The sequence below is a fragment of the Xyrauchen texanus genome, chromosome 2 (genome assembly GCF_025860055.1).
Source record: "Xyrauchen texanus isolate HMW12.3.18 chromosome 2, RBS_HiC_50CHRs, whole genome shotgun sequence".
Classification (NCBI taxonomy): Eukaryota; Metazoa; Chordata; class Actinopteri; order Cypriniformes; family Catostomidae; genus Xyrauchen; species Xyrauchen texanus.
In genome coordinates, this window is record NC_068277.1 from 43,517,326 (window position 1) to 43,543,991 (window position 26,666).

Consider the following 26,666-nt stretch of genomic DNA (forward strand, 5'->3'; position numbering starts at 1 on the left):
TCTAAAGTCACTATGCTGTTATTGTACATTTATAGGGCTTGTATAAGTGTTGTAATCTGTTTCAACTGTTATATAAAATATTATTGTCATTCTAATTTTACAAAAACAGAGATGCTTAGATTCTGATTTAATCTTGATATTTCTTAAAGCTTTCTTTTTTTACTACAAATGGTAAATCAGTTTATACAAATGAAACTTTGTTGAGTTAAAACATTTTTGAGTGTATTTAGTCATTTCCTGAGAATAAGAGGAAACACCCAGTCAGGAAGTTATGTGTAAAGTTTGCGTCAAGCTATGAAATGAGAACAACGCATCAACATCGACATTTAACATATGCACAGAGAACCTAGTATATTGACAATGGAAGTTGATTTGGCCTTGCTGAAGTCCACAAAAGGTCTACTGAAAATAGCAGAAATGGTGAGACAATTTCTTCAAACAGCTTTTAGGAAGTAGAACAAACACTGGCACAAAATTGTTGAAAGACAATATTTGACATGGACTTACAATTTTTAATACAACAGTAGAAATAGGTTTAGTTCTTGTTATAAGGAATGGAAACGATGTAACCAAATAAACCAAGGGAACTTTTTTTGAAGAAGAAAAACATTTTGAATGATCACAAACATAGCAAGAGCATTGTATTCAAACCATACCCAATATAACATTGGCACACAAAATAATCTGACACAATATTTTACCTTAAATTATGCACATATCCATTACAAATTTCACTCTCATTTGAATCACATAAAATATCTAGGGCCTACTTATGACACTTATGTTCTGTATTTTGTATCTCCTGTCAGGTGTGTGCTTTTGTGGCTTTTGTGTGTTATGCAGTGGCATCTCGGCCTCCCTACATTGCGGCAACATGCATGGAGTTTTTCATCACACTTGGTTTTCTTCTGCTCTACCTTCTGAAACTCAACAAGTTGTTCACTTTCTTCTTCTGGCCCCTTATCGTGAGGAGACATATTTATTAAACCTCTAATATTGTATTAATGCACTGTAAACCCGAAGAGTGTTATTTATTGAAAAACAAAGTACTCTTTATTCAAAATGTGTTAAATAGTTACACAAACTTAAGTTTTTAAAGTCTTCTTAACCTCTAACAAAGATTTAAGTTAGCAGAAATTGTATTTTTAATTTGTTTAAACTAAAGTCAAGGTTTTGAATAAAGATAATTTAGGTAGCAGATTCAGTAATAAATATAGCAGCGATACCAGGGTCAAGCCAATTATTGGCACCATGAGCAGCAAAAGAAGCTTTGTGACATGTTTTTGGTTAGCGTATGAGGAGTTAGAAAAAGTTAACTTTTAATCATAAAAAAATTCCCATTTATTTTAAAAATAACTACAAATAGCTAGTTCTTAGAATTTCTGTCCAGTATGTGCACTGTTCTGAAACTGCTGAGGTACTGTCTGGCATGATGGTTATCATGCAGGAAAGCGTTCAAGAGTTATAAGCCAAAATAGTATTTTTTTTAATCTCCTGACCAGTGTGGCAGTGTGCCAAAATGCAACCTCAGGGCCTAACAATGATGACACTTACCAAGTTCCGTCCCAATCCCTCAAAGCATTGTGCAGATACAGCCTCAAGTTAAATTTTGCGTGTTCTTCATTGAATTCATTGAAGGACCATTCGAAAATGGTAGGGTTTATCAAAATTCTGTGAAAAACTTTTTGTCGTCAGTGCATCTAGATGATGCAGGCCAATATTTGTGCAAATCGGACAAACCGCCTAGGACGAGTTTGAAAGTTAAAAATGGTGGAAAGATTTTCATGATGGAAAATTACATCATAGGGTGTAATCGAATTGCCTTGAGCCAAGGAAAAAGAGGACAAAGGAATTTTGTTTCTAGGACTCACGGTTAGTTATTAACATAAACGTGAGTGCAAATGTATAACAAATATATTAAATAAACAAAGCAGGTGTTACCAACTGCTCTGAGACACAAAGGTTGAGATCCAAATGCAGCTTTAATTAAGGGGTAATCCAGACACGTAATCCAATATTCAGAGCATCCAAGAGAAGCACAGGCATAAATAGGGATTGGTATCGTTAAGGTTTTAATGGTATTACTATCTTACTGATACTGCTTATCCATCCGGTACTTTAACGGTATTCTTAACGGTTCTTTTTTTATATATATATATTAAACAAAGATAAATAATTACACAAAGATAAACGTTATATAGGCACAGTGATTTAATTTCAGGAAGGTCTACTAACATTACTGTTCAGGTGGGGTCTAAAAAGAAATCTAATAAAGTAATCAATTGTAAAATAACACTGCATAGTTTATCATAGATAGATTAATGCTTATTAAAGCAGAAGTTATTCATTCAAGAGCTGTCAGTGATTTTCTCTTTGCCTTTTGTTGTTTGATTCGCAGTAATGGCTCAATCGTCAGCATGTTTATTAGACAACTTCCCCTTTAAGACCGAGTCTAATAGGCTCCTGATGCGCCATATTTTCTCCCAACTATTTCCATAACTACATCCATTTAAGACATAAACTGTGTTTTAGTGAATCTCCAAGCCGGTCGTTTTGACATATTTTTGTGTATAGTTGATCGTTTAGACGCGCACATGAAACCCAAAGTAGCCTATACTTTGCTTGTCTCGTTGCGGTCTGTTTCGGAGCGTGCACCGCCTTGGGAACGGTATCTCTTGCGCTCTTTTTATTATTAAACGTGTCCCGCAATTTAGCAACAGTAGCTAGACTGCATTTTACAACAATCACCGATCGTGCTGATTCTGACGTTAAGTTTGAGTTTTAGGGAGAAATGTCAGTGCACCGCTGTGAAGGGAAGGGAGTTGTGCTAGACAGAATGCAGCTTATGTATAAATATTCTTTTTATAATCTTTGGAAGGAGAAATCTAAAATAAATTCAGACTAATATCACAGATCTAAAGTCTAAACAGGCTACGTTTGAATGTTTGTTCTGTCACTCATTAAGCAGGGCTCGTGTTGTGCTCGCTGTGGCACCGCGTGAGCGAGATCTCTCACACTTTCTCTGACTGCGAATAGCTAAATTGCATCATAGACAAATGGTTTCATATTATTATACATAGAAATGGCTGGCGAGATAAAATAACTTTCTCTTTATAGCAATAATAAATGTATTTTCTTAATTTCTCCAGTACCGACAGCAGAACCGATAACGTCCGAGCTTACCAAAGCCAGTCTTCAATAGCCTATATTTTTTATTACTTATTTCTCTGCATTGAGTGACAACCCTCTCAAATATAAGACACACAAACAGAACAAATAAAAGTCTCAGATTCACTGTTTGTAATTGCAAAATTCTTGCTTACTTATTGTGACATGATAGCCACCCTTCTGCTGTGATAATGCAACTTCAACTACGCTATCAATATCCAAAGTATCCATCGCGTTTGTCGCATTTTTTCTTGAAGTTAGGCAAGGCAAGGCAGGGCAAGTTTATTTATATAGCACATTTCATTCACAATGGTAATTCAAAGTGCTTTACATAGAAGAGATTAAAATAAGAATTAGCAGTAACATATCAAAAGTTTTTAATTAAATATAAAGGAGTTATAAGAATTTAATCCTTACCGTTTTCTCCAAGGAACTTAGCTCCTTCCTTAGGCACTGGATGAGGTCTGCTCACTCTGACAGTGACTCTAGGGGCAGCGTGCATCGAACTCGTGTTCCACAACAACACTAGGATGTCCACAGATGCGCCTGCCTAATAATCGGCTTGATATACTTGGATATTGGCCGATGCCTATTATGTTCAAAAATCGGCCGATTAATCGGTCGACCTCTAGTCTTTCGCCCCTTCTGGGCTTGACCCCTAATTATATTTTTTTATTTGTAACAAATGCCCTCTAGTGGCAAGTTTTCCTCATTAGTGATGTCATAAACTAAGGTTTAGAACCCGCATTTTCCGCCATTAAGGTGTGTCCACGCTTCTCTTCTCACCGACTGGATTTAAAAGTACGTTATTTCATGTTTATTCAGAAATTGTGTTTTTATTTTTTTTAAATATGTGAAATTACAAACATTAAATTATCCATATAATTTATGTTAATGTTTCATAAATATCCCAAACAAGTACTTGTTGTTGAGAAATGATGTGAGTGGCTGGTTTAGATGATCAAACTAATCATTGCATATACATTTTACAGAGTTTAACTTCAGTTTAATGATGATATTTGAGAATATTGATTGTAAAATGTACTGCAACAGTAATCCAAAAAGCATTTTTGTTGGTCCACAGGATGGTATTTTCATTAATTGATGCAGTGTGGGATTAAGCAGCTGTTTTGGGATACATTTTTTTGGGGTAAAAAAAAAATGTACATTTAGAAACATTTTATCATTGAGAATTTTTGTTTAGTAAATTTTAGGAAAATACACACAGTAGGAGTCCACGCAGGAGTACCGGCCTGTGGAGTACCTTTTCCAGTACAGGATAGATTTGAGTACCCGCAGTGGATTGGGTCGGCGAATTCCTCCGCTGAATTGCGGACCCACAGGGCTAGGGAGGAGTCATCCAGGGATCCGAATGAACGAGATCTCCAGGGAGAGAAAGCGCACAGTATTACCTCGGCAGAGGGAAAGGGGCTAGGTGCAAGCGATCCACCCGGTTAGTCCGTCAGCGTGTACCGAGTTCTACCGGGTCAGACCTGAGAAAATACGGGACGATACTGACTCAACCCTGAGATTGTAAAACCTTGCAAAGGTATTAGGTGTTGCCCAACCCACTGCTCTACATATGTCTGCCAGGGAGGTGCCCCTGGCCAGTGCCCATGTGGACGCAACACTACTTGTTGAGTGTGCTCGGACCCGCGGGGAGGGGGGGGGTCCACTACCCAGTTGGAAAGCCTCTGTTTGGAGACATCGTTCCCTTTCCGCTGTCTACCAAAGCAGACAAAGAGCTGCTCAGAACGTCTAAAGATCTGCGTGCGGTCCAAGTAGGTACGCAAAGCACATACCGGACACTGCAACGAAGGGGCTGGGTCTGCCTCCTCCCGGGGCAGTGCTTGCAGGTTCACTACCTGGACTGTGAAGGGCGTGGTATAAACCTCGGGCACGTAGCCCGGTCGTGGTCTTAGGATCACATGTGTGTCTGCGGGAACGAACTCCAGGCAAGTGTCACTGACAGAGAACGCTTGCAGGTCCCCGACCCTCTTGATGAAGGCGAGCGCGATCAGCAGGGCAGTGTTTAGAGAGTCTAACTGATTCTCTGAAGGCCCGAGAAGACCACTGAGAGATCCCAGGAGGGGAACAGACTTGGCCAGGAAGGATTTAACCTCCGGGCGCCTCTTAGGAACCTGATGATTAAGTTGTGCTTACCCAAAGACTTGTCATCTACTGCATTGTGGTGGGCCGCTATAGCAGCATCATACTTGTCGTCTACTGCATTGTGGTGGGCCGCTATAGCAGCATCATACACCTTCAAGGTGGGTGGGGACAGCCTCCCTTCCAGCCTCTCCTGCAGGAATAAGAGCACTGACCTAACTGCGCACCTCTGTGGGTCTTCAGCCTGGGAAGAGCACCAATTCGTAGCAAGCCTCTGTTTGGTGACATCATTCCCTTTCCGCTGTCCACCAAAGCAGACGAAGAGCTGCTCAGAGTGTCTAAACCAAAGCACGCAACGGTCACAGCAATGACAGGGCAGCTCCTGGGGGCAGTGTTTGCGGGCACACCACATGATCCCTGAAGGGGCTCGTGGGATCCTTGGGCACATAGCCTGGCCAAGGTCTAAGGATGATGTGAGAATCTGCCAGACCGAAATCCAGGCAAGTGTCACTGACAAAAAATACTTGCAGGTCCCAAACCCTCTTGATGGAAGTAAGCGCAATCAGGAGGGCTGTCTTCAAGGAGAGGGCTTTCAGCTCGACTGACTCTAGCGGCTCAAGGGGGCTCCCTGAAGGCCCAGGAGGACCCCAGAGAGATCTCATTAGGGTAAGAGGCGTGGCCTGGGAGTATTCAGCATCCGGGTGCCTCTGAGGAACCTGATGATCAGGTTGTGCTTCCCTAGGGACTTACTGTCCACTGCGTCATGGTGGGCTGCTATAGCGGCTACATATACCTTCAAGGTGGAGGGGACAGCCACCCCTCCAGCCTCTCCTGCAGGAAGGAAAGCACTGACCTGACTGCTCATCTCTGGGGGTCTTTGGCTCGGGAAGAACACCAATTCACAAACAAACGCCACTTCAGGGCATAAAGCTGCCTGGTAGAGGGAGCTCTGGTTTGAGTGATCGTGTCTATGACTGCTGGTGGTAGGCCATTTAGATCTTCCATGTCCCATCCAAGGGCCAGACGTGGAGGTTCCAGAGGTCTGGGCGTGGATGCCAGATGGTGCCCCATCCCTGAGAAAGAAGGTCCTTCCTGGCATGAAGGACTGTAGAACCCTTACCCCATCTCGGCCGGAGGGACCGCCGCCAAACTGCATGCGGAAATCGCGACCCTTCTTCGCAAGGTTGCGATCTCCGCGCGCAGGGTAGTGGCGTTCTGGCCCAGCACCGAACTGAAGCAGATGCTGCTGAACCGGGGCAGGCTCCTGGCCTACTGAATCATGTAGCCGAGTCAGATGGTCCTGGCCAGCCACCGTGACGGGCTGGAAAGCATCCAGCATTGCCTCGTCGCGAGGTGGCTGTGCTTAGGGAAACCTTGAAGCACTTACCTTGCTCTGCGTACCCAGCCTATGGTGGGTTAGCGACTGAGGTGGAGGACCTCTTGGGTTGGCCTCAAGGCTCGTCACAACCGGCTGGCACAAAAGAACTGTAGCCGTGCATGCGAAAGCGGGGCAGCCCTGGCTGCGCATGCTCGGTGTCTGGTCGCTGTGACAACGCAGGTCGTGAATACCAATTATGTGACCCAAGGAGTGAGGAAACCGCTCTCTTATTGACAATGTGGGTACCGCAGCCCGTTTGGGGTGCGGCGAACAAAAGAGAAAAGGAAACAAAGCATTTACCTCCTGGCAATCCAGCGGGGAATGGAGTGGTCTGATACAAGCTCCGTAGCAGACATCTCACTCCCTGGGTCGTCTGTCTCAGGGGCGCTTAGGACACTTCGGACGCCCTCGTGCCGGCCCAAGAGATGGGGGGGCATCAGCTTCCTGCGAGGGGCTCTACACAGAACTGGGCTCGGGTTGAGGCGGAGCCGCCTGGGCTTTGCCATCGCAGGGGGGGGTGCCCTTGGCGAGCAGACGGGGTGCGAGATCTTGAGCTGCACCAGGGCAAGATGTGCTGGATGGCCTCAGTCTGCTTCTTCAACTTCAAGAACTGCTGGGTGAACTCCTCAAGGGTGTCACTGGAAAGGACCACCAAGGTGGACAGCACCTGCCCGAGTGCTCACGATGTGACCTTTGTCGCCCGGAGGGCGAGGTTGTTCGCTGAGCGCAGCTCCTGTAGCACATCTGGTTACATAAACAAATCTATTAAGGGTTAGATCATGTAGAAAGGCAGGTTCCAGTGTATGGTACATAATCATGTTCTGCAAATTTCATGAGAATTTATTTATTACAAACAAAAAGGTAAATGATTACAAAATCTTTCATGATACATTTTACATTACTCCTGTTTGGGATTTCAGTGACCCCAGGTATAATATGCAATTAATTTTTACATATATTTACATTTGGTCATTTAGCAGACGATTTTATCCAAAGTGACTTACAAATGAGCAAACACATGAAAAGATTATATATTATAACTGACAATATTTAAAAAAAGTTTTGGTGCAGGATGGCCATGGCATGCAGGACGGAGGCGACCTGTCCAGTGGCACTGTAGGCTTTGGTCACCAGCGACAACATAGTCCCACAGGCTCTGGAGGGGAGCACTGGTTGATCCCGTCAGGTGGCGCCATTTTGTGGAAACAGGTGCCTCGCAACCGCCTTATCCACCTGAGGGACCTCTGTGTACCCGTGGACCGCCCCGCCTTCGAGAGTAGTGAGAGCAGTCGAACCCAGAAATCTGTTTCGGGCAGCAAAAGGTGCCCTCCACGACCTTGTCAGTGCGTCGTGTACCTCCAGGAAGAAAGGGACTGAACATCAAGCTGTCCAGACACTTAAGGCAGCGCATGTGGCTGTCGGAAGCGGAGAGATAACGACCGCATCTTGGAATCACACAAAGACGGAAAGGCATCTTTATAAATATACATCTTTAAAAAGATGTTCAACATCAATGTGTGTGCTCTAATAGAGAAAATATACTCTTTAGCAGGAATATACACACTTTTAGCGCTGTCGAAGCACCCAGGGGCGAAAGCTGCACTCGTCGTGCAGAAGGAGAGAAAGCCGCTGGAAATACTCTGTTTATCCAACGGCATATTCTTCTTAAGAGGTGAATGGAACAGCAGTAGTATTCAGCTCGCTGATAGTACAACCGCTCGGCTCCGAAGAGAAAATCTGAATGGAGTGGGCATTCCAGCTTCATTTATACCTGTATGTCCAGGGAGTGACATGCAAATTCCACTAGCCAATTCTCATTGGCCTTTTCTCAAAGAATGGGAGGTGTTTAGGGCTCTCAAGAGCGACACCTAGTGTCACTACATCGACACAACGTCGAGTGAGTGACAGAAGGGGAAACAGTTATTCCCCCGCTTCTTTTGTAGAAGTTCCTGTATCCAATTAAGTAGGCCTATAGTAAACTTTTGAAATCTTAAATTAAGCTGCTAGAGTTTCTAAGACAAAAGTCATTTTGAGATTTTAAAGAAATATTCTGGATTCAATACAAATTAAGCTGAATTGACAGCATTTGTTGAATTACAAAAACATAATTTCAATATTTTTTTATAAAAAAATGAGGGTCAAGTATTTTTTTTTTTTTTTTGTAAATCAACATTATACTATCAATGCTGGCGAGCATAACTTGTATTGAACCCAGAATATTCCTTTAAAGTAAAGTGTAAAAGACATTTGGTTTTAAAATGGTTAAAGTTAAAAGCAGCTGTAGACAATTTATCTTAGTTAACTATACTGCTGCTAAGTTTATGTTTTTCTGTTTATGACTTGTCTCTTGTAAGCATGCTTTCAGGTTACTCTTTAGATGAATGAGCTGGTTGCTTGCCTGTCAAATGTCTTAAATATTCATGTTGTCCCTCATGTTTTATCAATATTTTACTCCTTGTCTTTTTGCATTAGATTTTATGTTTACTGTATGTAGTTTGCTTTTTTGTTGTAAAATTATTATGTTTAAGTTGCAATCAGTTAAAAAATAAGTAACATTACTGCAACCTTTAAAGTTACAGAAAATTATATACTTTGTATTAAGTTAGTTATTTAAAGTAATTTTAACTTAATATTAATGTATATTCGTGATTTAAAAACAATTTTTTTTAAAAATTTGTTTAAATATTTCAATTAAGTTTGCAGTGCTTTAAACTTTGAGTTGTAGTTAATTAAAATTACATACATATGTAAACAGATATTTTGATTAGAGTAAAATCAAAATGTTACATTTATAGTTCTTCAGAAAAACAAGTTATCCATACTTTAGACTTTTAAGTTTTGAATCTTAAAGTAGAGGCAATCAGTTTCCTCAAATTAGTAATTTGAGTTAGTAGAATTTATCCGGGTTTACAGTGTGCAAATATCCATCAAGCTTTGTTATTGCTCAGATAACTTTAATCTTAGGATTATACTAACAGGATACTTGTGACTGCACTTTATACTTTGTGTTAATAATACACTTTTGCTCACACAGGATGTGTTCAACTCATTCTTTGCAGCAGCATGGATGTTTATTCTCAGCATAGTAGCAGTTTCTACGTATACTGTAAAGGGCACTCTGAGCGGAGGGGTAAGAAAGCTTTCACTTTCTCCATCCCTGAAGATCTGTCTTCTTTTCTTTTTTTTTAACTCACAATGCAGTTATAGATTATTTTCTAATTTCCAGAGATTTCTATAATGATGACCGTTATGACACAACATGTTTCTCTCTGCTGTGTTTTTTGGTTGACAGATTGTGGGTTTTGTGGCTGCAGCCTTGTGGTGCTTGGATGGCTATATGCTTTTAAAAAAAATCACATTCAACAAGCCAAGAACCACCAAAGAGGCCCATGCAGAGGGAGATTAGAGCTCTTCAGGACCAGCTCTTATTTTGCAGACGGACCATTGTTTATAACTAAAATTAAGAAAAAGATAATTTTTTAAAATATTAAACCATAGGCCCTATTATATTAAATATAAACCTCATGTAGTCAGGTCGATTCAGTTATGTTAAATACTATTTTTGATTTAAAGAATAACAGTTTATTTAGATGATTCACATTTATTTTCAGTGTATAGCAACTTTCAGTGTTTTGAGCTATTAAAAGGGGCATTGGTCTGTCAGACCCTATAGCAAGTAAGGGTTAAATTTGTTCAGTCGTGCAGATGGAAATAATGTGCAGTTACTCCATGAATATCTATACTGTTTCCAATATTTCCTGTGAGAGATGTATCGCCCACATTCTCGGTTCACTTAATAACGGTCTCCAGATTTCGGGAATGCAGATGTTGCTCTTTTGCGCACCTCGTTTCCGCACTGTCATTATTTCCGTTTCCACTCTGGGGAAAGTTATGTCGATTTGCGAAGAGTAGCGGTCTCATAACGGTAAGAAATCATAACTGTGAACTTTATTGGAGAATAGAAGTGTTTGACCGGCGCGATGGGGGACACCGAGGCTCAGGAGAGTAACCGATCACGGGAGGCTGGTGTTCGCTCTCTTCTCCCGAGTAAAGAGTTCATCTCCTCCCGAAAAGGACAACTTCTGATCGGTGAAGTGGTATGCGTTTCCTATTTTATAATTGTAAAAACATCCACGTGAGTGCATTAATCATAATTACATTCCTCACATTTGTGCTATCTGCAAATTGTTTAATGTATTGTCTGGCAGCCGAATGCAGACATTTAATCTCAAAATATTTCTGCGACAGAAACTCACATTTACGTTCATCGCATGCCTTGTATATATTATTTAAGTTTCCTTTTATTTTCCATGTTGTTCACTGATTCAGTGCTTGCCTGTTCACATGTGTATTTTAGTTTCATTTAGTTTCTGCTTCATTGTTGACTGAATGAGAGAGTAAATTAATTGATTCGTATGTAGGTCAAACCCATCACACTTTCCTCATTCACCTGAAGGGGGAGTTTTATGAAGGCTGCAGTCGAGGATTTTTATATATCCCCAAACATAAATTTACTGTGCATTCAGAAAGTATTCAGACCCCTTCATTATTTTTCTCATTTTGTAACATTACAGCCTTATGCTAAAATGCTTTAAATTATTTATTTTTTCACATTAATCTATGCTCCATACACCATAATGACAAAGCAAAAACTCGATTTTTGATAACTTTGCAAATGTATTAAAAATATTTTTTTTTATATCACATTGACATATGTATTCAGACCCTTATATTAGTAATTAGTTGAAGACACTTTTGCAGCGATTACAGTCTTTTTGGGTATGATGCAACAAACGGTATTTGGGGATTTTCTACCATTCTTCTCTGTAGATCATCTCAAGCTCTGTCAGGTTGAATGGGGACCGTCGGTGGAAAGCCATTTTCAGGTCTCTCCAGAGACGTTCGATTGGTTCCAAGTTTGGGCTCTGGCTGGGCCACTCAAGGACATTCACATAGTTGTCCCTAAGCCACTCTTGCGTTGTCTTGGCTGTGTGCTTAGTGTCATTGTCCTGTTGGAAGGTGATCCTTCGGCCCAGTCTGAGCTCCTGAGTGCCCTTGACCAGGTTTTTAAGGATATCTCTGTATTTTGCTGCATTCCGCTTTCCTTCAACCCTGACCAGTCTCCCAGTCCCTACTGCTGAAAAGCACCCCCACAGCATGAAGAAACCATCACAATGCTTCACCGTTGGGATGGTATTGCAAAGGTGATGAGCGGTGCCTGGTTTCCTCCAGACATGACGCTTGGAATTGAGGTCAAACAGTTTCTTACTAAGGCCCTTCTCCCCCGACTGCTCAATTTGGCCAAGAGGCCAGCTCTAGGAAGAGTCCTAATTGTTCCAAACTTCTTCCATTTAAGAATTATGGAGGTCACTGTGCTCTTGGGAACCTTCAATGCAGCAGAAATTTAGTTCGAGCCTTCCCCAGATCTGTGCCTCTACACAATCCTGTCTCTAAGCTCTGCAGGCAGTTCCTTTGGCCTTATGGCTTGGGTTCTTGCCTGATATGCATTTTCAGCTTTGAGACCTTATATGTGTGCCTTTCCAAATCATGTCCAGTCAAATTATTTTGCCACAGGTGGATTCTAATCAAAGTGCAGAAACATCTCAAAGATGATTCAGAGAAACTGAAAGCACCTGAGCTAAATTCCAAGTGTCATAGCAAAGGGTCTGAATACTTATGTCAATGTGATATTTCAATTTTTTATATTTTTGCAAAGTTATCAAAAATCAGTTTTTTGCTTTGTCATTATGATGTATGGAGTGTAGATTGATGTGAAAATATAATTTGCAACATAAAAAATGAAGGGGTCTGAATGCACTATATATACACACTACTGGTCAAAAGTTTTGAAACACTCATTCTTTATTATAATTTTTCTTCTTCACATTTTAGAATAATAGTAAAGTCATCACAGCTATGGAATAACATAAATGGAATTATGGGAATTATGTTGTGACTAAACAAAATCCAAAATAATTAAAAACTGTTTTATATGTTAGCATCTTCATAGTAGTCCCCCTTTGCCTAGAATTTGCAGACATGTACTCTTGACATTTTCTCAACCAACTTCTTGAGGTATCATCATGAGATGCTTTTTAAACAGTATTGAAGGAGTTCCCATCTATATTGCGCACTTATTGGCTGCTTTTCTTATATTATTTGGTCCAAGTCATCAATTTCTTTTTTTTTTTAATTAAATTTTAGTTTTATAATTAAATAAATTAATATGGTGACACAAATATATTTTTCTCTACAAAACTAATTTGAAACATTTAAGCATATGCCTTCAGGTCAAAAGATTTTTAAGATCATGAGAAACATTTCAGTCAAGTGTTTCAAAAGTTTTGACCGGTAGTATATACATATATATATATATGGTATATGGTATGCATTTCATGAAAGTGTGTGTGTATGTGTGTGTGTAGATGTGGTGGAGTTGAGGCCTTTGACATGGTTATATGACTTACAGTATGTAGATGATGTTGCTGCATCTTGCTAAGCAATAGATCAGTCACTCATAAAAAAAAAAGTATAATTGCTTCTGTTAGCTTCAGACTACAGTAGTGTTACTGATATGCCCTTAATAAAATGCATACCTTTGTATCTATGTGCACTTTTATTTACTGCAAGTATTTTACAGGTACCACTTTATATTAGGAATCTATAACTACTATGCACTAACATTAAAAAAAATACAAACTATACAATGCATTTATTGTTTAGCTATATAGTATTCTGCAAAATGCACATTTGCTGCTACTGAGGTTGAGATATGGGTAGGTTTAAAAGTAAGGTTAGGGATTATCCAGGTTTATCAACCTGTTGCCCACTGCGACCCACTTTTTCAAATGTCAGTAATTTCATAAATACACAAACATTTTCAGTCATTGAACACATTATGAAGAAAACACACACACACATATATATATATATATTTATCACTCAATTTAATGTGACACTTGGGACTACCACTCTGAAATGATGTCCACAGATTGTATTGCATTCTGACTAGCACGATAATGCATGGAGCTAGCACATGCAATGCTACATAAAGAGACCTTATCCAAAAAGTATGATTTGTAGCATTGATGAACATATTAACATGATTCAACAATAGAGGTCACTTTTGCCACAAACAAGTAAGCAAATATACAGTTCTATCCTTCTTTTTGGTAATTTGTACTCATAACAGAAAAGAAATGCTTAGCGTCTGCTAGGGCTGGGACGGTTACCGCATTACCGCAATACCGCGGTCACATGACTCCAACCGCGGGTCTGAGCTTGTCACTGTCGTCACCGCAAAACAACAAAAACAAAAAAAACATGGGCCTGCACATGTGTGCACGTTGTGTCTAATGACATGGATTCGTTGTGTCTAATGACATGGATTCATTGATTCTAATGATATGGATTATGTCTAATGATATTAGCCTACATGGATTCAAGGTTTTCTAAACAAAACTTATCAAAATATGGAGCAAATCCGACCTTTCGCGAGTTGGGGAGCGCAATGTTCCATGACACATAATAACATTCCATTTGTATTAGAGATGCGCGGATGGGCTATTACTATTTAATCCGCAACCGCATCACAAAACTCATCTGTCCGCACCAACGTTTTTTGATAAATTTTCAAAACCGCATCCGCAGTTGACTGTTTTAAGGTCTGAGCGATGCAAGGCGCTGCTGCCGCGAGGCTAGAAAGCTCTTGGCTGTTCTAGAAAGGAGACTGATCCAATGCAGCAAAGATATTTTAAAGGCTAAAGTCCCTAGTAGGCTATAGCCTATTGGCTATGTTGTATCCCCAGAATATCAGCAGTGAAGTCCGTTTCCGATTGGCGCACAGGGATAAAAATAAATAAATAAATAGTAACGCACATCGGCAAACCTGACTACTAGGCTACTGTAGCCTAAAATTTTATCATTTTGTTTTGAATTTTGTTTAAAATGCATTTTAAGATTTCTATTTATTTCTCATGTCTGTGAGGCAGTAGGCCTAGCCGCCGAGTTTCGGTTCATTTATGAGAGAGCTCACGCAGCAAGAGATCGCATCAGCGCTTCCACGTCCTGCTGCTGATTATATGTCTGCTATATTTGCTTCTTATTTATTAATTCCAGGCAATTAGTTAATGAAACAGTGATTAAAATTAAGATACAATTTATACAAAACGAAATTTTAAGTTAAAGAAAGGCTTTCTACAAAACAAAACTTAATAAAGTGGTCAAAATCATGTCTGACCCATCTTCAATGCGAATGTATCTGAGAATAATCTTAAATAAGGAAATCTATACAGTGATTAGTTCATGCCAAATTACTGCTTGATGAAAATTTGACTATTTAAAATTGTGCTCGTTTTTTTTCTTCGGATGTAGGTGACAATACTTAAAGTCTGTCTATCAAAAGCGACTTCTGATGTGTGCGCCAAAGTCTGTCGGGGGGGGGGACTTCTCTGATCCAATGTAATGTATTTAATGCGGTTTACCGCTATACTGCGGGAATATCTTGCTTTTCAACTGCGGTTAGAAAAAATCCATACCGCCCCAGCCCTAGCGTCTGCATACAGTCGAACGCAAGCCTGTCACAGTGACTGTGCACATACACAGGCGGTTGGGGCATGCGCACTAAGGCTGCTGAGATACTGGATTATTTCTCTACAGGAGTTTAGACCCATAAATATGTCTTTATATTCCTTCAGAAAAAAAAATGGGTATCTCCTGACCTCCTCACACGTGTTGTTAACATGCACATCCATTGTTGTTGTCTTTAACTTTGGCTGAGTTCAGAATAGCATACTACCCATACTACTCTTACTACTTCTGCCATATGTGCCTATGAGTAGTATGGTAGTATGCCATTTCGAACTCAGCCTTCATCTCCCGTTGTTAAGCAGAATTTTAAACTTCTAGCACTTCTTTGTGATAGCAATAGCTCAAATGTCTATTGCTCAAATGTTGACACCTTGTGAACCCACTAATTAGTGCAAATAATTCCTGGAGCATGCGTATTCTGTATGTTCAAAGACACACTGATAGAAAAATCGGGCTGTGCATGTTCAGTGCATGAGCACTCTGCTGATTATGAAATTTACATCAGGCGTACATCTGGCTATACTACCAAGTATACTTTGGGCTGTAGGGTAGGGTTAGGGGTAAAGTTAACAGTTTAACTACAGGAGTCACTTGGCGCTATGTGAGGAACAAACATGTGAACGGTGAGCTCTGCGAACTTTGCTAGCTTTAAAAAAAATGTGTCATAAACTGGTGAGATTCGATATAACAGTTCTATGAAGACAATATTTCAAAGAACTCAAAATTCACTTGTGCTCTTGTTAAAAGCTGATACCCCAGACAAGGCCGCTGACCAGGGACTCACTTTGGATGGTGTGGTGGGAGAAATCCAGCAGCAACTGGCGAACAAGTCAGTGATGCTGAGGAAGGTAGTGGTGGACCTGGAGGAATAATTGCTGTAATACGTCGATCGATTATGGCCATGGAGTTGAAATTCAGAGTTAGTTACAAGATTGTCTTAGCTGCTAATCCACTAGCGACCAAGGCGGACTTGGAACGTGCTTTGGATAAGTTAGAAGACCTTGAGAAACGGAGCCGGCAAAACAACGTCCAAATTGTTGGAATTTCTGAGCATGAGGAAGGCCGAGATATGGTGAAATTCCAAAACGAGCTCTTCCCAATTCTGCTTTACATAACAGGCCATAAGTTGGAAATCGAGTGAGCTCACAGAGTTCTGGTTCAGAGATCCGCTGAGGGAGACCTGATCAATTCTGTAAAAATGTCTGAGATCATCCGATAAAGATCTCGTGTAACGCAAGGCGAGGAGTAAAGGAAGACTTTCTTGGAAGAACCACAACCTTTTCTTGTTCCCAGATTTTGTGAATTCGACAAGAGAGAAACGTGATCGATTCAAGGAATGCAAGAAACTGTTACATCAACGGAAGATCGCTTTTGTACTGATGTTTCCAGCCAAACTGAGAATAGATACTAAGGATGGCTGCAAAGCATTTAAATGCCCACAACAAGCATTGTCCTATGTAAAGTCATTGGAATGAGTAGGTCATGGTGTGATTTTCACATTGCCTCCAAGTGAACTTGACTCGCTGAACATTCATTTGATTGTCCGAGGAAGCTGGGTGCCTTTTTTGTTTCTTTCTGTGATTGTTCTGCCTAGTGGCCAGAGTTTGTTTTGTGGATAACACTCCTTCGGAAGAGTTGTGGCTGAATCTGCTCGTTCTTTGTACTTATGCCTCCTATTGGACGGAGTTTGTTTTATGGAATATGTTTTTGCAGGACATTGGAAGGATTAGGTAATCTGCTGCACTTATTCTTTTTGTTTATTCTGCCTATTAGCTGGAGTTTGTTTTATAGATTTTCATCTGTTATGTAATTCTGTTTTATAGAAACACCGGACTTGAGCAATCCGATGGCTAAGTTGTTACTGGGGGTCTCATAGGCATACATGGACTGTTTGAGTTTAGAGGGATGGACGCCGGTTGGGCTGTCCTGTGTGGGGTTAATGCAAATGTTTTTCTTTTTCCTCTTTGTTTGGTTTGGGGTTTGATTGTTGCACTAATGCTGGAATGTGGTCTTTATAATTTTGTTTTTGACACACAATCTATTTTTTCTAATATGTCAAAATGTCAAATGTTAATATGAGTGGATTGTCTCTCTTCATGTGTAATGTGAATGGGTTGGTGCACCCCATAAAAAGAAGGAAGGTTATTACTTTTCTTAAACATAAGAAATATGATATTGTTTCTTCAAGAAATGCATCTTTCCCCACAGGAAGCTGAAAATTTGGGAAGATTTGGGGTGGACATATTTTTTTAGTGCTGGCTCAAATAAGAGCAGGGGAGTCATTGCATGCAGCTACAATTAAAATGTCTCAAACAGATTAAAGATAAATTAGGAAGAGTCATTATTGTTTAAGCAGATATTTAGGGTCAAATGTTGATTTTGGCTAATATTTACGCACCTAACATTGATGATCAGGGCTTTTTTATTGAACTTGATGGGATGTTGCAAGCCGCTGGCACCCCTCATGATATAATATTGAGAGGAGACTTTAATCTTTTGATGGACTCAGTCCTTGATCATAGTGAAGCAAAAGTGTGCAAGTCCCCTAGAGCAACATTGACACTTCACAGGATGTGTAAAAATCTTGGTCTTATAGATATTTGGAGACTTCTGAATCCATCTGGTAGGGACATTCAATTTTTTTCATCGGTCCATAAGATTTATTCTAGAATAGATTTTTTGTATTTTTTATATCTAAGTTAATATCTGAAACCATTAGTACTCCCTAAACTGACTCCCTAAAATTCTCTTGATTCTGAGATAACCTTGGAGGAGCTTGGCGAGGTAATTGAGGCCTTGCCTACAGTCAAGGCTCTGGGGCCAGATGGCTTTGCAGCTGAATTTTCTAGACCTTATGCTACAGAATTGGCCCCAATTTTGCTAGAAGTTTATACGGAATCATTAAAGAATGGAAAGCTTCTGCCAACCATGACACAAGCCAGGATCAGTCTGATACTTAAAAAGGACAAAGATCCAAGTGAGTGTAAGAGTTACCGTCCAATTTCCCTGATCCAGCTAGATGTCAAAGACAAAGACATATTGTCAAAAATTCTGGCTAACCGATTGATTAAAGTTATGACACCTCTTATACATATAGATCAGGTGGGGTTTATACTGGGCCACGGCTCTACTGATAACATTAGGCATTTCATCAATATCATGTGGTCAGTGGTGAATGATCAGACTCCGGTCACTGCCATCTCACTTGACGCCGAAAAGACATTTGATATGGTAGAATGGGATTATCTATTTCAGATTCTGGAAATATACGGTACTTTATAAGGTACTTTATAGACACCCAGTAGCAGCGACAAACAAATGGATTAATTTCAGATTATTTTACTCTGGATAGGGGCAGGGTTGCCCTCTTTCACCATTATTGTTATGTCTTGGCCTGGAACCATTAGCAGCCGCGATAAGATAGGTAGATGATTTTCCTGGGGTGGTAACAGGAGGTATGACACATAAGCTTTTGCGTTACACAGATGATATTTTATTTTTGTTTCCTACCCTACTATATCTAGGCCTTGCCTCCACAGAATTATTAATTCATTTTCTAAGTTCTCAGGATACAGAGTTATTTGGTCTAAATCCGAAGCTTTGTCTCTGACAGTGTACTGCCTGGTAATGGCTTTTCCAGCCGTGAATTTTTTTAATTTTGACCCTTTAATAAAAATGTTTTTGAGCGATGTGGACAGGTAGGCTTCACTACATTTATCCATGATTGGAAAGGTTAATGTTATAAAAATGAATTGTATTACAAAATTCAACTACCTACCACAGTCTCTCCCCATTGAAATTCCTCTCTTTTTATAAAAAAAAATTTGATAGTATGTGACAGGGAGAAGGGCGGGCCAGGTCATGATGCTGTACACCTGGCCGCTAATCAAGCCCTAGACAGGGATAAATGCGACTGGAGGCGGCAGTTCGAGAGAGAGAGAGAGAGAGTTACGTGCAGCTGCCAAGTATGTGTTTGTGTTTGTCTTTTTGTTTAAGTTTGTTATTAAACTATTTTTTATATTGTTAAGCCTCTGAGGGGAGAACTTTTAAGGAGTTCTCGCCTCCTTCTTTTCATTGAACTTTGTTACACTGGTGCTGAAACCCAGGAAGGAGGAGGTATGTGCTGTAGTAGAGTCCTCGCCACTACCCTCCACCCCAACAGAGCAGCCGCTGCCATCCCCCGGGGGATGGAGGAGCCCGGCTGCCTGAGAGTGGAGGAATGGCCGCCAACCGCAAGGGGAGGGGGGCTCCTAGTTGACCGCATGGTGCAGTCAGGTTCGCTGCCAGGGGTGGAGGAGACCCCTGCCGGTCGCTAAAACACGTCGGGTCGAGAGAGCACTGCCGACTGTGAGCGGCTCCTGGCTGACCGCCTGGAGTGGGAGAACCGCTGCCAGGGGCGGGGGAGACCCTACCGTCCACCAAAAACACTGTGGGCGTTCTGTCCACCAGGGGAGGCGTGGCTGTCATCCACTAGAGGGTGGAGGAGTGGCCGAAGACCAGGCTACGCCGTACTGGAGAACCAGTGAGTACGTTTGTCTTTAATCTCTCTCTCCTCTCGCTCTCCCACTGTCGCTCCACGTTGGCCTTTCCCTCTCGTTTTGTTGTTGTTGTTTTTCCCTCCCCTTGTCACCTCCCAGGTCCGTAGAGGTGGAAGAAGGACACGCCACTCCCCCCCCCCTTTACGGGATGTACGTCATGCCGGGTGCTCACAGGCCTGAAGGAATGGAGGGCGGAGTGTGGAAGGGAGGAGGGCGGAGCCGGGTCGTGATGCTGCACACCTGGCCCCTAATTAGGCTAATCAAGCCCTCCAGAGGGATAAAGGCAACCGGAGGCGACAGTTCGAGAGAGAGAGAGAGTTACGGGCAGCTGCCCAGTATGTGTTTGTCTTTTTGTTTAAGTTTATTATTAAACTATTATTTATATTGTCAAGCCAGTTCTCAACTCCTCCTTTCCCTTTAACCTTATTACATAGTATTGCAAAATCTTTTATCTGGAATGGTACACATCCTTGGATGCATTTTAACAAGTTACACAGGCCAATTGACAAAGGTGGGTTAGCTCTCCCCAAGATTTTGTTTTACTATTATGCTTTTGGTCTCAGACATTTGGTGCATTGATCACTTCCACCTGAGAGAGCCTCTCCCTGGCTCTTTATTGAACAGGAGGTTCTTGCCCCTATCTTGCTAAATCTCCTCTTTCTACCAAGCTGCCCGGAGAAGTAAAAAAAAACTTTTTCTTGTGTGGACAAAAGTTTCCCATGTGTTCAATTTTGACATTTACCAGAACGTTGAAAAAAGGATTTGGTTAAACCTTAAATTGGTTTAATTTAAATGAGACCCCTTTCTGCTGGATAGAATGGATTGTGAACCCTTCTACACTGGGTGACCTGTATGAAAATGGAGCATTGAGATCTTTTGAAAATAAGTAGTTTGGGATTCCCAGATCTCAATTCTTCAGGTACTTACAGCTGCGCCATCTACTTTGCACCATCGTTGGATGTAGTACGCAGTCCCCTGTAGCGGCAGACACTCTTGAGATGGTGCTTGCTGCTTTTGGAAAGGGCCACAAGGCTTCAGTGTACTATTCCTGGCTAATTCAGAGATTAGGGGACAGGGTTTTAACATCTCTTAAGAAGTTATGGGAGAGAGACTTGAATTTACAGTAGTACTGGAAGATGGAGAATGGGTAAGATTTAAAAAATATGTCAACTTTGCATCTAGAGATGCAATCGTTCTGCATCGTTTTTATTGGAATCCTTCCAGATTATATAGGCTTGGCCTTAAAGACACACCTTCTTGCTGGCGATGCCAGTTGGAGGATGGGGACATAGGCCAGGTTTGTTGGTCCTGTACCAAGATTTTGGTCGAAGGTTCAGAAGTGTATGACTTGTCGAAGGTTCAGAAGTGTATGACTTGTGTGTAAGAATGAACAAGTAAGAAATATAGATATTATTTTGAATTTGCTGAGCAGAAAAGTGTTTCAGAAAGTAACTTAAAAGTAATTGCTATTAGTAATGTGATTACTTTTTCAATGAAGTAATTATTTAAGTAAACTGTTTACAATTTTATAGAAAATAATAAGTAATTTGTGGTGGATTACTGTTTTTAAGTAATTTACCCAACACTGCTACAGATTAAATGAAATGCAGGAACTTTAAATGTAGGTACAACGCAACAATATGCATGTGGAGTGACATCTCTGAAATCAAAACGTTGATATCCTTTTAACAGAAATAAAATGTATTCATACGGTAGCTTAATATGGTAACACTTAGTTCAATCAATGGCTATTCAAATCCATTGCATAGTTTTAGGGCACTCCCCCTCTTACAAAAATAGAACAATTGAAAAAAGAAAGAATAAATGAGTAAAATCAACATCCTCTTCCACCCTTTCTCTCTCAGGTGCTGTCGTTCATCAGTTTTGTGTGTTTTGCTGCCTCAACAGCGGCTGCCTTTGTCACAGCTCCTTTCATTGAATTCTTAGCAGGCCTCTTCCTGCTCTTTGCTTATTCTACAAAGTTCAATGAGAGATTCAAGGGCTTTCACTGGCCCCTCATGGTAAGTTTAGTGACCTACATAGTGGAGGCTGTCTATGCTGGGTCTTAAAGGTCATGTATACAATATACATGACATCATATTATAACATTTGGCCATGAATACAGTCCTGCCCTCCTTACTAAATCTCCATGTCTGTTGTTTCATCAAGGACTTCCTGCGCTGTGTCAGTGCCTCCATTATCTTTTTCATAATCTCTATAATATCCGTGTCAAAGTATCCGGATGGAGCCTCCAAGGCTGCTGGGGTATGCTTACATCAGTCAAACCTAAATCTCTTTTATCTGGACTATGAGTGACCTCACCATTCATCCATGACATGTTTTATGTGATGTTTACACTGGTCTGTTTTTTCTTTATCTCTCTCTGTTTCTGTCTGTCTTTCTCAATTCTTAGGTCTTTGGTTTCATTGCCACAATAATTTTTGCCCTGGATTTTTATTTCATCTTTAATGAACTGGCTAACTTCCTCAAGGGAGGGGATTCCAGTGAGGAGCCACACAATACACGAGGTATCTCACTACAGGGATATTATGTATCTCAAAATGTTCTATTGCATGACTTTGTAGCTTTCCACAACATTCTAAACCACCAAAACAATCAGTAAGACTAGTCATTGGAAGTGAATGTGTGCTATGATTGTCAGTCCAGTGAGGTTTTGTAACTTCATAGAAGTAATCATACACAGTTGAGCTTTTACTTTGGGTTAGATTGAATTGTTGCAGTATAATTTTGTAAATAGTGTGAATAAATCCAAGCAACAAGCACACATGTCCAGCAATTGTCATGCATACAGTTTTATCATATTGCTAGCGCTGTGAAACCTTCACAGTGTAAAGCAGTTTAATTTCATGGGAAATTCCCCATCTAATTCTTTTTCATTTTATCCTTAAATGACTGCACTGCCTCATTTATCCTCCAGACTAACATATTGTTCTTCCCCACAGATGATGACTCAGACTCTGACTCTGACTAAAGCTGTGATTGTGTCCGAGAGGATCTGGTATGTGACCACTACAGTGCCTGATAACCAAAAAACAGACTTTGGAATGTCCCCAGAAGTGTACCACTGTCTATCCATACCATACATGTCTATGTACTGCCTCTAAACAGCTTATGTGTACTTTTTGTATTGTTTACATATGTGTGATTGCTTACAGTTTATTGTGTTCATTTTTATGTGCAAGCCTTTTTCTACTTCTATACTTAAGTGTTTATGAATTTAGTTATTTTCTCAAAATATTTTCTCTAAAAACTGACCTCGCATTACCTTGGCGATGAAGCCTGGTACTGGGGATAATGCTTTTTTTGAATGTTTTGTACCAAAAAAAAAAAAAAAGAGGTTTACATCCTATCTGAAAATAGCAGCTACCTGTCTCATTTCCACAGGTCTACACATTGGTGTTAATTTTATGTTAGGCCAAAGTACTGCAAAAATTAGTGTTAATTTTCTCGTAGTGTCCAATTAGCCATGCCATTAGTGCACTGCCCTGCAACTGAACCTGTAAAAACATTTAAGTGGGAGCTTTAGCAGTGCTTTAAGGAGCGTCTCCTGGTTTCTGTATTCTCAGGCATGCTGCATTTATCCACATAAAATATATTCTAGTGTTTCTGTGAAGGACTGATTCTTAATGATGATCTTAATGTTTATTATATACAAATGATGACATAATAATTTAGCAACTGCAGAATCAAAAGATGATTTAGGGCATTTATAGTGACAAATATAGTGTGCATTTCCTTGATTGAATCATAATCTAAATGCAGGGAGTGCATTTTCACTTACATTTATGTATTTGGCAGACACTTTTATTCAAAGTGACTAAGTTCATTCAGGTTATCCATTTGATCAGTTTGTCTTGGCATTGCGAGTACTAAAGAGGTACAAAAGTAGCAAGACTTTTTTTTTCACATATAGATCAACATGGTCTATCCAAATCCATTTATTGGAGGAAAAGATTGCCATCACAAATATTTTCAAACAATAAGCATTTATCATGTCTACACGCAAATCTATAAATACATATATAAAAATTAGAGTACTGTTAAAGGAAGAAAAACATCGCTGTCTTTAATATGGGAAAAGTCAGCAAGAAACAAAATAATCATCAGTTGTAATCACACAGTACAATCTTTATCCAAATTTTTAGTCACTCAAAATGTCAACAGTTCGTTTGGAAAAAGTTCATCATGGTATATACTTCAAAAATCTCAAATTTGTCAGCTGAAAATACACAGTCCAAACCATATGGTCAAAATCAGGGATTATTTGGATGCTTAAATCTTCTAATGAGAAGTTTAGCATATATTGTCAAAGCACAGTAAAAGCTGTTAAACATTATTAATGCATAACACATAGTATTGCCATCAATATCAGAAAAAATGAACACTGGCTTCAGTTCTTTACCTCAGGGTCCTTCACTACGACATTAATCATTCTTGTGATTGTCTTGAAACATCTTTAAACCCTACACAGTGTTCAAGAAAAGAGTCTAGGATTCAAAACCATTTCATTTACATGTTGGTCTCATGCCAATAAGTAACAGTGACTTCAATTAAGAACTCGAGTAAGACACAAAGGTATGAATTATATGTGGAATTATATTAATCAAAGTGTTACTTCAAGAATAAAACCATGTGCAATTGCACTAGACCTTAAAATTGATCCACTGCTTTCTGATTAAACATAAATATTCTAATTATGATAGGCTGTTTCAATTCCCCTCTGATGTAATTCTACAACATTCCTTTTAAAAAGACCCACTAGATCAATAATGCACTTTTAGAATGGGCCAACTTTCATTTTACACTGTAAACCCTAAAGTTGCATTACTGGAATTATCAAATTGTCTTAATTATTACTTGAAATATCAATGCTGGGCTCATAACTCCAATATTTAAGTTCACTGTACTTAATTATCTGAAAAATCGCTAGACGTCAGATTTTAAGTGTTAATAACTATAAACATTTATGTGCAAAATTGAAGCTGTTGGGGAATGCCCATGATGCCTTGGGCTTGGATTATTTATGTTTCCTTGGTCAAAGGGAACTTACAGTATGGGGGCATTTAAATAGTTGTTATTAAAAGTTTGAGCTCTTTTGTACTATTATTTATTTTGTTTAGTTGCAAATAGTTGTTTCATGTGATGTCACCATTAGGGTGAACAGTGTCCCATTTGGACAAGTTGGAACCTATTGACTAATTCTCTTTCTGCATGTGCAGTTAAAGTGCAGGTATTTATGCATTTCTTTGGAGAATTAAGTTTATTTAATGACTGACCTAGAATCAGTTATGATCTTTATTTGAGCTGAGCTATTGTTTGATCTAAAATGGAATCAATTCATTTAAAATGATCAAAAATAGTAGAAACAACAATATTTAAATAGCAAACCTGAGTTAAGTCTAACCTAAATAGTTAAGTTCATTCTATTTAATCACCAAGTTAACTGAAATTAATTACATAAGTTTGGGATTTTACTCAATCAAATAAGTAGTCAATTTTTTAGGGTTTTCAGTGTAGGGATCAGTTTATCAAAGCAAGACTTTTCATTTTAATTTAATACCCACTGACCTTTTAATACAGATATTCTGATAATGCGGTCATAACATTATGTCCAGGATTTTGAGCATTTTGACTAGTCTAGCCTCTTTTACATAAGGCACAAATATATCGGACACCCAGTACACTCATTCCTTCAAATACAGTCTATGAATGTCAGTCATAAGAATTCATACAATCAGGGACCCTTCATGAAAGTCATTTCATATTATACACACAGATACTTAATATATACACCCTCATCAATAACTCTATCCTTGGTTAAATCAACATATACAGATAACTGGACAGAGCTGGCGTACACAGTGGAGTATAGAAATCCTTACAAATAAACACAAAGACCCAAACAACAACAACAAATAGACACACACACACACACACACACACACACACACACACACACACACACACACACACACACACACACACAATTTAGATTTCTTTAAAGTATCTAATAATGTGTAGTAACCAAAGATTAGTATATATACATTTTTCCCAGTACACATAAACGCATACTCCCATCATGCCCTGTAGACTGAAAGCTGTTGCAGCAAGTTTTAATGCAGGTTCATATTCAAGAATTGAAATATTATGTTTGGTACTACATAGCTACCAAAGCTGTGGTATAATAAAAATAGTTAACATTAAAATAAATACTGGTGCTCCTGGTGACCCATTCTCTACAGAGAACATTGCACAAAGTAACTGCATTTTACTCAGATGTGTTTGATACAGGATGATCAAGGCAGAGAGAAAAATTGCTATTCCACTTCAGTGAAACATATGTGGGTAAATCGTTAAAATAAAGGTTAAATCAGTCTATTAAAGGAATAGTTCGGCCCAAAACTGAAAATGCTCTCATCATTTACTCATCCTCATGCCATTCCAGATGTGTATGACTTTCCTTCTCTGCAGAACACAAACAAAGATTTTTTGAAGAAAATTCCAGCTCTGTAGGGCCATTCAATGTAAGTGAATGGTGACCACAACTTTCAAGCTCTAAACAATGCAGCATAAAAGTAATCCATAATGGTTAAATCTATGTCTTTAGAAGCAATATGATAGGTGTGTGTAAGAAAGAGCAAAATGTAAGTCTATTTTTACTATAAATCTCCACTTTAACTTTCACATTCTTTCACATTTTGAAAGTGAAAATAGAGTTTTATGGTAAAAAAAAAAAAGGACTTAAATATTGTTCTGTTTCTTACCCACACCTATTATATCACTTCTGAAGATATGGAGTAAACCACTGGAGTGGTATGAATTACTTTTATGATGCCTTTTTTTCTGAGCTTGAAAGTTCTGGT

At 39.6% G+C, this 26,666-nt stretch overlaps 1 protein-coding gene across 2 annotated transcripts; it reads left to right on the forward strand.

The window, feature by feature from the left end:
• Positions 1-271: 271 nt before the first annotated feature.
• Positions 272-26,647, forward strand: cmtm3 (CKLF-like MARVEL transmembrane domain containing 3). 2 transcript variants are annotated; one of them, XR_007972267.1, is made up of 6 exons: positions 272-420; positions 810-965; positions 9,690-9,785; positions 9,948-10,752; positions 22,196-22,310; positions 22,746-22,762. XR_007972267.1 is itself a non-coding variant. In XM_052146066.1 (5 exons), exons 1-5 carry the CDS (start codon positions 10,636-10,638, stop codon positions 22,772-22,774), a joined length of 513 nt encoding a protein of 170 aa, XP_052002026.1. In that variant the 5' UTR covers positions 10,058-10,635; the 3' UTR covers positions 22,775-26,647. The 2 variants fall into 2 exon arrangements, 1 of the variants encoding a protein (XP_052002026.1); XM_052146066.1 differs by lacking the exons at positions 272-420; positions 810-965; positions 9,690-9,785 and adding exons at positions 21,648-21,803; positions 21,952-22,047 and having other exon boundaries at positions 10,058-10,752; positions 22,746-26,647.
• Positions 26,648-26,666: the final 19 nt, after the last annotated feature.

Bases quoted from the DNA above. Each gene is read 5' to 3' on its own strand.
- cmtm3 (XM_052146066.1), top strand. From the start codon at position 10,636: ATGGGGGACACCGAGGCTCAGGAGAGTAACCGATCACGGGAGGCTGGT. The intron at 10,753-21,647 runs GTATGCGTTTCC...TTTCTCTCTCAG, and splicing joins AACTTCTGATCGGTGAAGTG to GTGCTGTCGTTCATCAGTTT. The intron at 22,048-22,195 runs GTATGCTTACAT...CTCAATTCTTAG, and splicing joins GAGCCTCCAAGGCTGCTGGG to GTCTTTGGTTTCATTGCCAC.